Source organism: Pteropus vampyrus, unplaced genomic scaffold (assembly GCF_000151845.1).
Source record: "Pteropus vampyrus isolate Shadow unplaced genomic scaffold, Pvam_2.0 Scaffold210, whole genome shotgun sequence".
Taxonomy (NCBI): Eukaryota; Metazoa; Chordata; class Mammalia; order Chiroptera; family Pteropodidae; genus Pteropus; species Pteropus vampyrus.
The window spans coordinates 362,140-378,992 of NW_011888991.1; the positions used below are offsets into that span (position 1 = coordinate 362,140).

At 38.9% G+C, this 16,853-nt stretch overlaps 1 protein-coding gene across 5 annotated transcripts in view; it reads right to left on the reverse strand.

Annotated features, from left to right (window-relative positions):
• The window catches only part of GRM7 (glutamate metabotropic receptor 7), an 827,189-nt gene that overhangs the window by 244,449 nt on the left and 565,887 nt on the right, over window positions 1-16,853 (reverse strand). For all 5 annotated transcript variants that reach the window (XM_011372553.1, XM_011372552.1, XM_023538035.1 and 2 more), the window contains one exon: window positions 15,961-16,100. In XM_011372553.1, the coding sequence (XP_011370855.1) occupies window positions 15,961-16,100 (140 nt within the window). The remainder of the gene's footprint in view (window positions 1-15,960; window positions 16,101-16,853) is intronic.

Below are 16,853 nucleotides of genomic sequence, written 5' to 3' on the forward strand. Positions count from 1 at the left end.
CCCCTTCATAAGTTCCCTTGTGGACAGTTTTAGTATATGCTTACTACCCAACATGAGGGTATGACATTCTTTGTTATCTTGTCTGAGGATGTTTTCTGGCCAACGTCAGGTGGAAGTGCTGGGAAAATAATGCCCAAGGAGCCGCCCTCAGTCTGAGAGGCATGACGGTTGTAGGCAAGTCCCTCAGCTGCTTTACCACAGTTGTGGCTGTTCTAGACACTTGGTCAAAGACTCCAGTGGGATTTAGCTCCAGGCACCCACAATGATAACCTGTTTGTCAACTCGCTGTAACAGCACTTTCTTTTTCTTGCCTCACTTGCTTCCCCCCATACATATTTGGAGAGATCACCTCCCCAAATACTGCATCTAAATTTTTGCCTCGTCATTTGCCTCTGTGGGAATGTAGGCTAGAACTGCACACAGGAGGCCCAGAGAAGTTAACTCTACTCCAGAGGTTATGATCTTTTCTCCTCCATGACATAACCATCTTCTGGTCCTTAGCATATGACCTTAACTACCAGAAAGTCATGGTTACAGGGCCCTGGGGACATTGGGTAAGAATCAGTTGGGAATTAGAGAAGGTTCTACAGTAACAGTGACATTTGATCCGCTCCTGCAAAGATGTGTAAGCAGGTACACGTCCGGGGCAGGTGGGCAGAGACAAGACGAATAAGCAGTCTTATACACAGGAATGATCTTATGAGTTGTTAAAATGCTAAAATTCTCTCACACAAGTTAGTAAGTAGGACTATCTCACTCCCTCTGGTGGTCCCTACTGCTCTGTATCCCCAACCTTCCTGTGGGATGCCCTGGGTCTGCCTATGATCCAGCAACTTATGGGTTAGCACCAGGGGGCTTCCAGGCTGTAATCTAGCAAGAGCTGATGACTGTAATGATTGGTTGGTCCCCAGACTTTACTGGTTATTAAATATCTGTAATAAACCCTCTTGGCAAAAGGAAGAGCACCAGCAAATATATTTACTGATTAAATCCCATGTTCTTCCTCTCCCCTTCCTTTTCAAATGTCCCATTCATCTTACAGCTGAAAAATAAATGTCTGCTTGATACATTGGCCAACATAAAATTTTAATGCCATGAGCAATTACCCCATCAGTACCTTCCCTATAGCATGAGAGCTGATGAAACAGAGCCCAGTGCTTAGCTGTGAAGACTTCCACCTAAGATGGCAGAAACATATGGTCTTTCAACGGGTCAGTAATTGCCCAGATTTCCCTCCAGTTGGCTGGAGAAAGACTAAGCTTGCAAATTCACGGTTACGGAAAAGAGCTGTCAGTGTGAGGTTCAGTGAGCTGAGCAAAGGAAAATGACTGCAAGGGAAGTACAAACACAACAGATAAACAAGGACTGCCAAGTTCACGATTCAAGTTGGAGAGCTGTATTTTTCACATAAATGAAGTTGCCTGTTCTAACACTGAAATTGCTCTTTTGGGGGGAAGAAACATGGGGTCTTTTTACAGGCGAAGAGTATACAATGTAACAACTGGACATCAGAGCCCCCTTTTATATCATGTTCTAGATAGAAATCGATATGTACCATGGCATACTGAATATATTTGCATGTGATTTTACTTTTTAATCGGAAGATACAGACTGTGCAGGAGGAGGAGGAAATCAGTAATCCCATGAGAAATGGCTGAAAGAAGGGATTCAAAAACATTCAAATTAGATTTCAAAAGGCATTTTTAAAATAAACATGATTTTTGTGTGTTTATCGCAGTGAAGAGGAAAAAAAAACAGAAGTAAATGAAGACACATATCTCAGAAAGAAACAATCGAAATGAGAAGCAGGCTGATAACAGCCCCAAAGCGATATCCTCCACAGTGGGTTTATTCTTAAAGAAGTTTCCTAACACAACTAAATCTGTTACCTCTGGCCACATACCGGTAGATGTCTTTTTGAAAACAACCACCTTTGATAGTAATTGGTTTCTACCTGTTTATTCTGGAAGCCAGCTGGCATCATGGAGTTAAAAAGGTAGATGTCTGAAGTATACAGCAGAGTTGGGAAGCGTGAGAAAGGGGTGGTTAATGCTTCCCTACTCTCTGTCTGCAGACTTCCTGTCCCCTCAGTCCTCTCCAGGGGTGAGGCTGGGCTCTGAGGCACGGGGGACGCATTACTCTGGGTAGCTGGGCATCTTGCTCTCCTGAGTGCATTTTATAAACTTGGGCCAAAAATGCTCTGCCAGCTCCAATAATGACCCTTCTCCCTACACTGCAATCACAGAGCTCTTGAAATAAAGGAAGTTGGTTCCGGGGAAGAGAGCCACGGTTTGAATATATTTACAATTTCATTCATCAGTATCAGTTCAGTGCGTAACACTGTGCCACTGAGAACTTCATGGAGGTAGTCAGAGAAATAAAACTGCCATGGAGAGGAGAATAGTCCCACTCTGGAGAAAAAGGAAGAAGAAATGCTTGATTTATGGCTTCCCAAAGAAGTTATTATGTGTACAGGGGCTACTGTTCAGTTCAGTGGTGGAGTATGGCATTTCAAGTGATGTGACAAGATACAGAATTGTCACTGAGAATGCGACGGATTCCAGATACTTCAGTGAGTTCTGAGTAACAGGTGTGAGGGACAAAGACTACTGGAGGAAGAGGCAGGGGCTGGGAGGAGGGCCCACCCTGATCTTGGAGAAAGGGGACAGCGGTGGGAAGGTGTGGCACAGAGAAATGACAAGGTTAATTTTGGTTTTAGGAAAAGCAGCAACAACAGTAATAGCAGTCCTAGTAAATATTTATTGTATCTGCCGCTGTCCTAAGCACTCTTCATGCAGTTGATCCTTACAATAATCCTGTGGGGTAGATACTATTATTAGTCTCATTTCACAGATAGTGCAAGTGAGGCAAGTAAGTGAGGTGAAGCAAGTTAAGTGGTAGCACTAATAAGTGGGGAAGCTCAGGACTGAAACTGAGGCCACTTGCCTTCAAAGCCCATGCTATTTGACACTATGCCATACTACCTCTTCATAAATGACCTATGTCAACACACACCTGTTAACATTGACCTACTAATTCTTCTCCAATTTTCAGGAAAAAAAATTTTTAAATGAAGGCAGAGAAAGCAGATTTAACTCAGGAAAGATCACACAGAAGAATCAGTAGTATATTCTGTTTTTTTTAAAAAAAATCCTATCAGCCATTTTAGCTCCAGGTGTTTTTAGAAAGACATTTAAATACAGAACAGAGACTAGTAAAAGAAGGCATTTCTACGGAGTCTGTAAATCTTAAATACTCCATTTTAAAAATGCTCACAATACTGCATATGCCTAATAAGGTGCTTCACGATGAAATGTGCAAGGCATCCAGGAAATCTTCAATAGTTTTGCTACAATGTCGCAAGCTAATGACTATAAAGCGAATCAGTTAGTCTTTTGCTCACACCTCCTTTCATTATAGGCAGCCACCTCAAGTGGTGATGACACTCATTTGTGTAACAATAACAGTGATGAGAAAAAAGAGCTATTCATTCCACCCTTTCTCGCCAGACTCCTGACATTCTAATCTGGCACTCTTGATTGAATCCTGTAAACTGGCATTTATAGCCAAGGTGATCTATACTTTTAATGGAAAAAAATTAACTATCAGGAAATATGTGCACAAATCATGTAACTGGCTATTTACCAACTTCGATGCTAGCTTCTTACTGAAGGATAAACGATTTCAGGGCAATTTCAAAGAGCCACTTAGCTTTCCAATGCATATCTATCAATGTGTTAAAGCTCGCTTTCAGAGTGGGATTTCAAATGGCAGGCATCATGTCTCCTAAGATAAAGGCCCTCCTTGTATCCTATTCAGTCATTGTGAAGGCTCTGTTACAATATCGCCACACAATAAATCAAGTATGCATTTGTTATTTATGAGAAATTTTGCCTCCTTTTACCTTCCCACCTCATCTTTTCTGTCTTCCTTGTTCTGAGCTTGTTATTTCTTTCTCACTGTCTTATTTGGGAGGATTGTTAAGTACGGTAACCTCTGAATAGTTGAGTTTTTGTTGAGGCGATTGTAAGGTACGAACACCTAATGGCTAGAGAGCTGTGTTTTACTGGCAGGTGAGGTAACTCCAATATACAAGACAAAGTGTGGAGATGGAAGATCACTAGGCTATCCTCACCACATTTTCCAAGAAGGACAGAGATTTCTCAGTGGGCTCCACAATCAATCAAATGAAAGAAGGTAAGCTTGGGGGTCAAAGACTGACACCATTTTTATTCTTAACAATGGGATATAAGATGTGCACCTGGGAAAAGACCACTCAGAACCTGTTTCTGGGAACGGGAAATGCATTTATGAATGTGCACAACTGAGGGATAGAGGGGGACTTTGCCTTTTTAGGTTTTTGGTGGGAAGGGTTTGCTACTCGCATATGCAGATTTTTTTGGAGAAACTATTTGTGGACATGACACTACATAAAATGCTAGAAAGAAAGATGGCTTGAGCAAAAACACTTGTAGAAATGGCAGTACTTACCTGAGAAAACTGAGGAGAGAGAACTTCTGGTGAAGGAACCAGAAAAATGAACTCTTTCAAACTAAGGCCCCTACTTAAGACACAGACATTATAATTTAAACAGAGAGAGACTTTAACAACATCAACGAGGAGGCCAGTTTGCTTAATTAGAGTTCATTGGGATAATACAGCTTGATGGTTGTGCTATTTTGGTTCTGCAGGTTGGGGGAGAGTAGAAAAAGCAAGTAAGTTTGATTTTTCACCATGGCCTATGACACTTGAGCAAGAATATCCCTGAACATTGAGAGAAGTGATGCCACCAAATGGCTTCTTATATCGTGTCACAAAACTCCCTCCACACAGCTGGTTTATTGTAGATTAAAAAGTCCAACTTGGTTCATCTCCTCAGAACAATTTGCCTGCAACCACTCAGCTTCAAAGGATCAAGGAAACTAAACTGTTTACATTAATAATGATTTTATAATCTGAGAAATTCTCGGCCCAGAAGATAAAGTTAGAAATATTTATGGTTTATTTCAAGGACTTCCTAAAAAGCCATGTATTTGATCAACAGATAACCCCATTCTCAGGAAAATAAATTGCCATAAGGATAAGTAGGAATTTTTCAGGATCACTTATCAGTCAGCTGGCCCAAGCCCTCTAATCGAATGACTATTTATTCAAAAAGCCTCGCTTCAGTACCCTCCTTGCTGGTTTCACTAACACAAAACTGTAATACCAGACTTTGCCCAATCTGATTAAGCTTTTCCATTGAAAGAGGTACCTTAATCCTGACCTCCAAATCATAAATAGATCTGCTTTTGATCTCTTTCCTGAGAAGCTCCTAAGACTCTTTGAAAGTGGTGGTCTCCCTGTGGCAGTAAAGAAAGCTACCAAAAAGTTATATTCAACTGAACTTTGAAAAATAAGCAGGCTATGTGAGTAGCTCCATCAGGGAGTTGGCAGTCAACCCCCCAAATTCCAAGCTATTAACTACTATTTTCTACTGCTTCACGGCCTTCACAGACCAGAGAATGTCAGAATTAGGTACCTAGGAGTGGAATTACTTGTTCATACGACAACTTCATGTTTAACTCTTGGAGGTACTGCCAGTCATTTCTGTTTTGTCATTTAAAGAGAACTAATGTGAGCAAATCAAAAACACTCAGGAATTTGCGGCTAAAATGGAAATAAAAGATTAAAATAATACAAATTAAAAGATTAATTATTTGGGAGTAGGATGATGGGAAACGCAAGTTAGCATGATCATAGTATCATTCAACTACAAATGAAAAAAGAAACACGAGTTAATATAAGGTGTAGCCTCATCTCTCACTACCCCCTTGACAGTTCCATTCAATTTCAGCAGGTTGGGCCAAGTTATCTGCAGGAAACTGAGGAAAAGTTGGAGTCAACAGAATATTCTCCTAGAGCTCACTGAAGTTTCTTATTGTGCTGACATCACCTACTCATCCTGTTAATGTTCGATCCTGCCTTCTCACTTGAGAGGGATTCTGTCTGCTTATCATTAACTCAGGATTCTTCACCAGACTTTTCCAGGAATGTGATTACAACATTTATCAATCAAAAAGATTAGCTCAATTAGATACCCAAAGTGCTTAATTATATGAAACTGCATTAAACTCATATCTGCTTATACAACTATCTTAATTCTCTATTTAAAAATAATGGGAATTTTATATGGATGTTATAAACTTAAGAGAAAAACAAAGTTATATAGTAAAGAACTATGTCAGGCAAAATAATCTTCTACTCTCCTCACCCCAAAAAGAAGAGATTTCCACATCCTAATTTCTTGAACCTGTGAATATATTACATTACATGGCAAATGGACTTTGCAGGTAGGACAGAGTTACAGACTTTAAAATAGAGAGAATATCCTGGATTATCCAGGTGGGTTCAGTATAATCACACTGACCCTTCAAATTGGGAGAGGAAGGCAGTCCAGTCAGTGAGAGAGATGTGACTATGGAAAGGAGGCCAGGAGAGACTGGAAGCATGAGAAGGATTGGACCTGTATTGCCGGCTTTGAGGATAAAGGGACCATGAACTAATGTATTAAGGCAGCTTCTACGAGCTGGGCTCACCCCACAGCTCACAGTCAGCAAGGAAAGAGACCTCAGTCCATAACCATTAAGAAATGAAAGCTGCCAGCAAGCTGAATGAGCAGGAAGCAGATTCTCCCCTAGAGCCTCCAGAAAGAAACACAGCCCCAGTGACACCTTGATTTTAGCCTAGTGACATCTCTGTTGAACTTCTCACCTACAGAACTATAAGATAAGAAATTTGTGTGTTGTTTTAAGCCACGAAATTTCTACTAATTCTTTACTGGAGCAATAGAAAACTAACACGAGAGACATGACCACATATTTCATACGCTTTCTTACATCAGGGAAATTATTACAGTTCATTCTCAGACTGTTCTTGTGAAGCAGCTGTTTGGCTTGACCTAAGTTTATTTTAAATACATGAGGGAATTGTCTTGCAGAGGTGTTAAATGATTTGCTTAAGCATCGGGTGGTAAAGGCAGAACTCAACTTGGCCTTGTGACATTGTCCCTCTTTAAGATACTATCTCCCAGTTGTTTAAAAATACTTCAAATCTATTTCCTGTATTTTAACTTTAACATAATCAAGTCATTCTAGAATTTCTGTCTTCCCAAGAGAAACTATTAGGCAGAGGGTAATAAACTCTCATCGCTTTCCTTCTTCAGTTTTGGAGAGGCAACAACTGACGAGAGTCCCTGTTACAACAGTTGAGCTCTCTAAACGTGTCCTTCCGATTATTTCTCCTTTTCAATGTATTTTGCCTGAGCAAACAATAAATGCAGACAGTAATGGAATTCAACAATTTTCTCCACAGAAAGTAGTTGTATATTAATAAACATAAAGTGATTTGCTTGAATGCTTACAATGCAAAAAGGAAATTCTGAGGATTTGGGCTTCTCAAATGCCCATGTCTGTGGAGCATTACTGATAATTATAAATACTATGAATCTTCCAGACATTCATAGACAGGACATAGTTATACACCACTGACTAGAAGAAATGTTTCCAATACAAGGGTGATCTCCTTTTCTTTCACTTTGGAGATGTTTCACAATATGTACAAATACATATTTCCAAACAAAATAACTGACTTTACCAAGGCAGCCCTCTCTTGTAGGCAGCATTTATTGACCCTTTAAGTATTATTACATACTTATTGGTGTTTCTGGTTATTAATGCTATTGATATATTATTGCTGATTTTTATATAACCAATTTCCAGAGACCATAAATAAAAATTTAAGCATGTGCTCAAACCAAATTATTGGAAATAAGTTAGTATCTACTCTAAGTCTAGATTAAGTGACTGAAACAAAACACCTGTGAAAGTAAGGAGGATACTGCAGTAACTTGGAGAATACACACTGTCCGAAGTGGGAAGCTGCTACTTAGATCCAGCTAAATGTGCTCCATGGAATAAAAGCACATTATTGCCGGATCTGATTTTTAAAAGAGAAACCAAAATATAATTATTTTTATGAAGTTTCTTGATTCTTAAAATATTTGCAAGTAATTAACTTTACAAACATAACTGTTTTCTGTTTTTAGTTTGGGATTTCTCATCTCAAGTTGGCTGAAAATTGGGACGTAGTACTTACAGTTTTGAATTTGTAAACATCTTTTATAAAACGTCACAGATTCAGAGATGCTGACAAATGGAAATAACCCTTGTCACTGGTTACAAATTAAATGCCTTCTTTTCAGCGAGACTTTCCTTGCCCTGATTCACAGATCTGGTAACTGGGCAGTGGCATGATCATAAGCCAGATTCGCTTGATCCTAAATCCTTAGCTCTTTTGACTCTTTCTCTTTTCTAATATATGAGAATGTAATTGTTGGTCTGTTCATCTCATCTACGTAATATAGAACACACCATTTCTATATGCTAAATATTATGCTAGGTGATGAGGTATAGAGAAAATTAGCTAAGCACTAGAAACTGACATTTTTAACAGTATGGATGATGTGATAAACTAAAGATATTAACTTATTATTATTGTGGCTGCTGTGGCTAACGTTTATTGAATATTTACTATGTTCCAGGCACTTTTTAAGTACATTACATATATTACTACATTTAATTCTAATGATAATCATATGAAATTGTTAATTATTGTAATCTTGCCTCAAGGCTGGTGAGCGGTGGAGCTGAGACTGAGATCCATTTAATCAGGTCAGCTTCAAAGCCTGTACTCCTGATTACTAACAACAAAGCTATAAATTATAAGACAAGAGCCGTTAATTATGATGAACAATAAGGTGATTTAATAAAAAGAAGCCTTCAAATTGAAGCTGAAGAAGTACTAGATTTTGACAACTTAAATTTTTCTCTTTGTCAACACTGCTTTGATTATGGCTATCCACTTCCCCATAGCTCATGTAATACATTGTAAATTATGAGTGTGATTAGATTAAACATTTTTACTGTTGCAATTATGAAACAATGGAGTGATTAGTAGTTTTATAGGTAGGTATAAGTAAGTATTGATTTGGGGATAATTTGATTAAATAGTGATTTTGGCAATCAACCATATTTTTATGTCTTTAAATGCCTGCAAGAGCCAAAATTCTAACTAGTGTGAAAGATTTAATATTTCATAAAATCACTTAATTTTTAATCATCTCAGTTTAATAAAATCTGGAAAAAAATTGAGGGTAGGCTGACATTTTTTCTTTTCCATTCAGGCATATTAAAACAAAAACTTTTTTTTTTTTTTTTTTTTCATTTTGGATTGCTACTGTGAATAAGATTGTAAGTAAAGAGTATGTTACCTAAATTGCTTTACTTTATTGATAATGAAACAATGAATAGAACATTATAAATGGCCTCCATAAGGATTTCCTAGGGCTCAAATGATGTGTCCTAGTCCTAGTTTCTCTCTCAAGCTTTTGACTCCTTTTCCTTGGAGATCTTCCATGAGGGCCTACAAATAGTCCCATATGGCTCCTGGGAACACACCCACTTCCAACAGGAACATGGTTGTTGTCCTAGATTGGCCAGCAGACGTCCAGTGGTTCGTTGTGATTGGGCAGGCTTAGTTTGATGCCCAGCCCTATCACTATGGTCATGATGATTGGCTTAAACTGAATTAGGTCCTGCCCCTGGACTTGGGAACTATTTAGGGCAAACAAAAGGGATAAAAGGAAACTTGAGTGCTCTTCCCAGAGGAAGAGTGGCTGCTTGCTGCAGTAATGTCCATCATTAAAAAGAGCGTTTAGTCTCTAGGTGGAAAGAAAGTTCAACAGAAAATAAATCACAGAAAAAATTAACAAGCCCACACACCTCAAAAGTTTGAACTTACAGAATGACAGATGATTAAGGTTCCAGAAAAGGTTAATATTCATTCAGTTTTCTACTTAAGAATGTATACAATTCACTAAAGGAAGCTGCCCATTAAGAATAGTTTTTTTTTTTTTAAACTACATTTTGGTATTTTGGAGAATTTTGGTTATTTGAAAAATTAACATTTTGGGCATATCTAAATGTCCTACTAACTGGAAATAAATAAAAGATGACAAAAATCACCTTTGTTTCTAATGTACAAAATATATAGTTTATTTTACATCATAAATTTATAATTTTTAAGATCATTCACATTTCACTTTTTGTCTTTTCCCCTCCAACATATTCCACTATCCCAATTTTTAAATAATACTACATTATTCATTTTAAAGAATTTCTTTTCTTTCCCTCCCCCCCCCGCCCCCCGCCTTCTGCATCTTGGGAATCACTGCTTATTTTTCAAAGTTCAGTTGAATATAACTTTTTGGTAGCTTTCTTTACATCAGTACCTATATGAGCCCTTTAAAAGCAATATATCTGTTACAGAACCCTTATCCTAGTCTGTGAACCTGCCTCTTGTTTATCACAGCATCTCCATTAGCTATCATCCTGCCTGAAACACTGCAAATGACCAACATGTATTTGTTGCATTATCCCTTCTTCTGCTTCTCCACCAGGAATAATGTTTTATGGGGTCTCTGCCAGGCAGAATACACACCTAAGAAAATAAATCAGGGTTATTCTGCAGGGGTTGTAACTGAGAGAGTAAATGACTTTGCTTATTGTGATTTCCCTTGCATGAATTCTTGTTCATGCAGAAAAGCCATGTGGTCATCTCTTGGCCTACAGAACTGACAGGGTCTAGAGCTCCTCTGGCAGTGAAGGTACACCATGGTACCCCATAACAGACAGCACATTCCTACATACCTAAATTCCAGTGAACAGGATATAGAACAGCAGAGCAGTCTGGGCTACAGCACTGGGATTATGAGACTTAAACTCCAATTTCTGGGCTAAGAAACTCATTTGCAATTACTGACCACAGAGAAAGCTTTCCTGAAAATTACATTTGCTAGAGATGATCTAACTGGGGATTGAAAGTGTACCCCCGAGTCTTTGTAAATGAGGAGAAGTGCACTCATTACTTGAAATGCTTTATTTTGTTCTGTTGACTAGAAGAAAGCAAACCTACAAAAGGAAGTTTGCCCATATTCCACTCACACAGAACTTTCAACTAAATCAGAATAATTAGAGCAAAAAGATCATTGTGGACAGGTGATGTTGGATAGGATACCAACCATCGGATAGGCTACCTGGGCTGTGGCCCTGGCTCTCCAGGTGAGGGAGTGCAGTGAACTCTGGGTACTGTATTTACCTCCTCTTTGTTTTTTCTTTATGATTCAAATTCAATTTAACAATATTCTAAGGAGACCTTAAAAGACATCAACAGGGTGACCCTCCTCTCAAGGCCTGTTATCTCACTGGCTACTCTAGCTGAATGAATCCAGCCTCTCACAGGTCTAAACATGGCCCTATTCATGGCTCAGTCACTCATACCTTTAGGTTCCATGCAATACCAAGCAGAAACTACAAGATCCACTTGAGGATTCAGATGTCCTGTCTGCTCTTTCTAACATGCCACTCTCTCGGCATGACAAAGTAGAATTAAAAATGTTCTCACTGAATACCAAATCAAGCATATATCCTAGATCCAGCTTCCATAAACAAACAAAATCCAAAGTGTATGGTTGGCTCAACTTTCCAGGCAAGTTAAACAGAATATTTTAAATTTCATGCTAAAGTAGCTAGAATGGAACTGTATTATTTTCTATGAGGTTTTCAAGTCCTTGGGTTCTCTACTATTCTCTTTTCTAACTAATGATTTAAAGGCCATTTATAGGTTAACAACTTTTTTTAAATAACGATAGCCCAAAACTCTTCTGAGCTTCAGACTTACATCCATTTCATTTTGGCTCTTATATTTATTTAAGAAAAATAAATTCTTAATTTTACTCCTCTTCCTTGCAGCCAAAGTGTCATTAGCATTGCACGGGGACTCCTTAGAAGGCAAATATTTGGGCCTCCTCCTACACCCAGATCTTCTGAATCGGACACCCTGGGGGTGGGCCCAGAAATCTCTTGTTTTTACAAGCCCTCCGGATGATTCTGTCTTATGCTGATGGTTCAGAACCCCTTAACTAAGACATTCTATTTTAGCTAGACAACTGTAACAGACTTTTAATTGATCTTTCTACTCCTACTTTTGCCCCTTGTAATTCATTACCTTCCCAGAAGACAAAGTAATTTTTATTCCTAAATTTGATCCAATCCTTCCTTTGCTTAATACTTTTAATGGCTTTTAAATGTAATAAGAATAAAATTTAAAAATACTGATCATGGCCTACAAGGGATAGCATGCTCTAGCTCTTCCTGTTGCTATAACTCCTCATCTCTCAGTGATGCCGCTGTTGCCACGTCAGCCTTCGAACTGCTTGATGGATCACTTAAACTCCACACGTTGCCTGCTTCTCATCCAGTAGGTCCCTCTCCACCTCCATTATTTTCTCTCCCATCATGTCTCTTATTATTTCCACATACATATCTGTTTCCTTGTTTACCACCCAACTCCATGCTAGATCAACAAATATGTGAGAATAGGGACTACATTTGTTTTGGTCTCCATTGTGTATCCATTGCCTCCCTCACATGAGAAGTACTTAAAAAAATACAAAACAAAAAACTTGTTAATTGCTAATCAAATACACTTTTTATGAAAGATAATATCAAAATAAACAAAAAGAAATAAAGTCAGTGTTGATATTGGTTCTAATATAGGAAGAGGCATGAGAACTACACGAATTGCCTAAATATTAAACCAGGTTGTATTCAGAGCCTGCCACATGCTACTAGATAGGGGAACCCGGCTGATCAGTATATGGCCAGACCATAGGGAACATGCAGGATTTCTGCTGAGTTTGCTAACAACTGTTTTCCCATGCCTTTAATGCTGCATACTCATACCCTGAAAGGAAAAGAAATATAAACCCAGTTCCTCAAACACTCTGAGGTTTCATTCTCTGACTTTGAGAGGAGACCACATCTCTGTCTAAGGAGTGTTATTCCTTCTCTAATGGATTTTCCTTTTGTCTCCTGGCTTGCACTTGACTTCTTTCTTGAGTGGAGTCAAAGATCCTCTCTAGGTAGACATAGGGCTTGAGTCCCCTCTTGGGATGATTTTCCCTGCCCTATATCTGTTCTTAAAAATAGTGGGCTTTTGAACTCCTGGGCAATGTCTGAAGTTGGTGAAGGTTGGCTGGGAATTCTTGTGTACATGGACAAATTACACATCCAGAAATTTACCACTGGTGCAGGGGTTATGCTAGAAGGGAGATTAAAGTATTATTTAATCTCCCGGGTCTTAAAATAGCCCCGAGTACTTCACATGTGTACCACAGTCCTTGAGTCCCTATCTTTAGTTCTGGCTGACCCATCTTTGTATCACACAGGCAACACTCAATAAAAACATACTTTGGGTATGTCAGCCAGGTTATGCTGCTTTGATTGTGCTTCTGATCATTGCTCCTGGGTTGACCTATTAGGTTTTGTTTGTTCTACTTTACTTTTATTTTCTCTTTTTGCTTAAAAAGATGTGCCTTGAGTTCAGGATACTTTTAGCTTCTTGTTTGGTTTTAGCCTTTAGCATTCATCTCAGCCATGGCTGACACTTGCTGTCTAACTGCATCCATTCTTAGATGCCAGATCACAAACCTTTGGACCTAACCTCATGTCAGCTCACCTGGATGGTGAACCTCAGGAGAGGGTGAACTGGACAGGTACAAGCAAAGCCAGGCAGGGCATGTACAAATGAAAGAATTGGCTTGTGGTGGCTTCACCAACTCCTGACCCCTTTATGCACAATCCTCCATTCTTAGAAACCATGACCCAAACCCCACCACCCCAAAGACATCAGTTCTGTATTCTACTCTCAAGAAGCCTTATTATCAATGATTTCCAAAGAACATAGTAAGGTATAGACTGATAAAGACATATTTCCCAGCTTTGGAAGAGACATTAGAAGGAATTTTCTGGGATAGGGCCGGCGATAGCTCACTGTGTGTGTCAACTTGACTGGGCCCTGAGGTGCCCAGATATTTGATTAAACATCACTCTGATGTGTCTTTGAAGGTGTTTCTGGATGAAATGAACATGTGAGTTGGTAAAGTGAGTAAAGTAGATTGCTCTCCCGATATAGGTGGGCCTCAATTAAAGACCTGAATAGAACAAAAGAGCTGAGTAAGAAAGACTCCTGTCTCTACCTGTCTACTTTTGAGCTCAAACATCAGTCTTCTCCTTCCTTTGGACTCAGACTAGAACTAACACCATTGTCTCTCGTGGGTCCAGCTTGCTTATTGCACAACTTGGGCCTTCTCAGCCTTCATAACTGTGTGAACTAACTCCTTATAATAAATTGATTTATCTATTTATCAATCATCTATCTATCTATTCTGTTTCTCTGGAGAACCTGGAGTAATTCAGGGACCTGCTGGACGAAAGATAGTTATGCTTCTATACACTATAATTTCAAAGTATATTTATGGACCTGGGGAGCCACCTAATATACCTGGCCAAAATGTCCCAGGTGAACATCGTCCCCAAGCTCAATGTGACAGGAAAGGACCTACTGCAGGACCTCTTAAAGTGTAACTCCATCCGGCATATCTCAGCAGAGGTCCTGCAGCACCCGTACTTCTCTGACTTCTGCTCCCCACTTCCATCAGGCTCCAGGACCCAGTGACCAGGCTGGGGCCTGACCTATTTCAGTCCCCTCCCAGGGGCAGAGAAAAATCAGGGGATGCATGGTGTGTTGAGATTCAGCCAGGGTGGAAGGGCCTCAGCTCGTGTTCTTCCCTCAGAAGACTGGTATATTCATTTAAAACTAACAATAATTCCCAACAGGGCATTGTAAGTATTATTAGAAGCACACTATTAAATGTTCAACTTAAAATATTAAGGAAGGAAAAAATAATGGCCTTATAGCTGTCAGCTAACAGCTAGGCAGGTACATTCCAAATCAGACAAGGCCACTTCATGCCTATGATGAAACAAGACAAAAACAAGGCCACTCTGCCATAATGTTTGAAACTAGCCAAAATCAAGGCTACTCTGCAACCACAAAAAATAACTAAAATTTCCCTTTTCCAGTTTACATAAGTGCCCAATGTTTCTTTGTCAGTGACAACCCTTATCTAGTTTCATCCTCCCATCTCCTAGATAGAAATCACCAAGACAAACAATCATCAGATTGTCTCTGCTGCCTAAGAGAGGCCAACTCACAGTCGGCCCCTGCTTCCCTAAACCTCCTTAGAATCATCAGCTCAGCCCAAAGCCTATAATAAATCCCATTCCATCCCAACTCCTTCATCCTGAAGACTCCAGAGTTTTACTGGCAGGAGCTCATACTTCATGCAGCAAGTTAAAACAACAACAACAACAACAACAACAACAAAAACACTTAACAGTGTTTGACTACAGATGAGCTCCTGATAGTCAATTCTAGGTCAACTTTAACATAATCTTGCACAAGAAAGTGGCTGGTTACTCAAGGTCACATTTTACAGAAAGAGACAAAGTTTATGGAAACGGCTAAAGCTGCACTTACTCAGAGAATCTCGATGGAAAATAAAGTGATCCACTAAAATGCATTAAAAGAAAAAAAAATACACCACCAAATAAAGAAGGAAGGAAGAAAGGAAGAGAGAAAGGGAAGGAGGGAGGGAAGGAGGAAGTTCTCACCAAGAGAAGGATCTTGTGAAGAACATATTAAAGTATTAGCTGGTAACTTGTTAAGCAACCTGAGCCTCAGATTAAAGGAGATCGTTCACATAGGTGCTGAGTATAATGCCCAGCACAAACTCAACACACATTTCCTACCATCATCTTCATTATAATCAACATCGTTATTATCAACATCTTCACTAAAACTGTTTTATTATTATCAGCTCCTGCTGATATATAATAAGCTGCATGTTCACCTGTGTACACACACAAACATACCAACAAAAACATTTGCCTAACTGAGCAAATTAAAAGCCTGTTCATTTGTCACACAAGCAAAGGAAGAGGAACAAGTAGAACTCACATTGAGCTGAAGTTTATCTGCCCACTGTCCAATCAGACGGTAACCAGGGTTTGAGGTGTTTGTTGTCTGGTACTGAAAGATGTCATAACGCCCAGGCGCGTCCCCATTCTTGTTAAACATTACTGGGGTGCCAGCGCTACCTGAAGAAGACAAGAAAATGACAGATTTTAGAGTTATGCAAGATCCCTTCTATCTCTTGCACCACCAGTGATGGTCTTGAGATCTGCTGATGAGCAAGGTAGCTAGTACACAAATCCATTGTTTACTAGGTTCCCCCAAAATGGTCCCTGACACTATAAGCAAAGCCATCACTATAACCTACAGATACTACTTATAGGAGGTGGGAAGACAACCTATCTAACCTTCTAAACAGTTCTGTTTCTCAGTATTTCTTAATATTTTATTCTAATCTTTTTATTATGAGTAATAAAAATCTAATGCATTATTTCCAGAGACAAGCTTAAGTAGATGTTGTTGTTGTTGTTATTATTATTATTGTTTTCACCCACCTAAATGGTGGTCAATAAAGATCCATTTATAAAATAATAAACTTAAAAAGGGACATGGCAGAAAATTAAAAAGAAATATAAGCAAATGAGTAAAAAGTTGACTTAAAAGGTACTTGGATACTGATTGCATTTACAAATATTTTTGTCTGATTATTTCTAAATTACATTATATGATAACCAGTCTAAAATGCTTAGCAATGTGCCTGGCATGTATTTAATAAATATTGGTTTCTTTCTCAATCTCTCATTTGGATCTTACTTCTTTAAAAGGTCCATTCTAAGAAGAAAGCAATTATTTTGGCAGATTTAGATGAAGTCAATTTAAAAAGGCTAATAAATTTATTGAGAATATGTTACAAAGAGAAAAAGAAGGAAAGAAAGAAA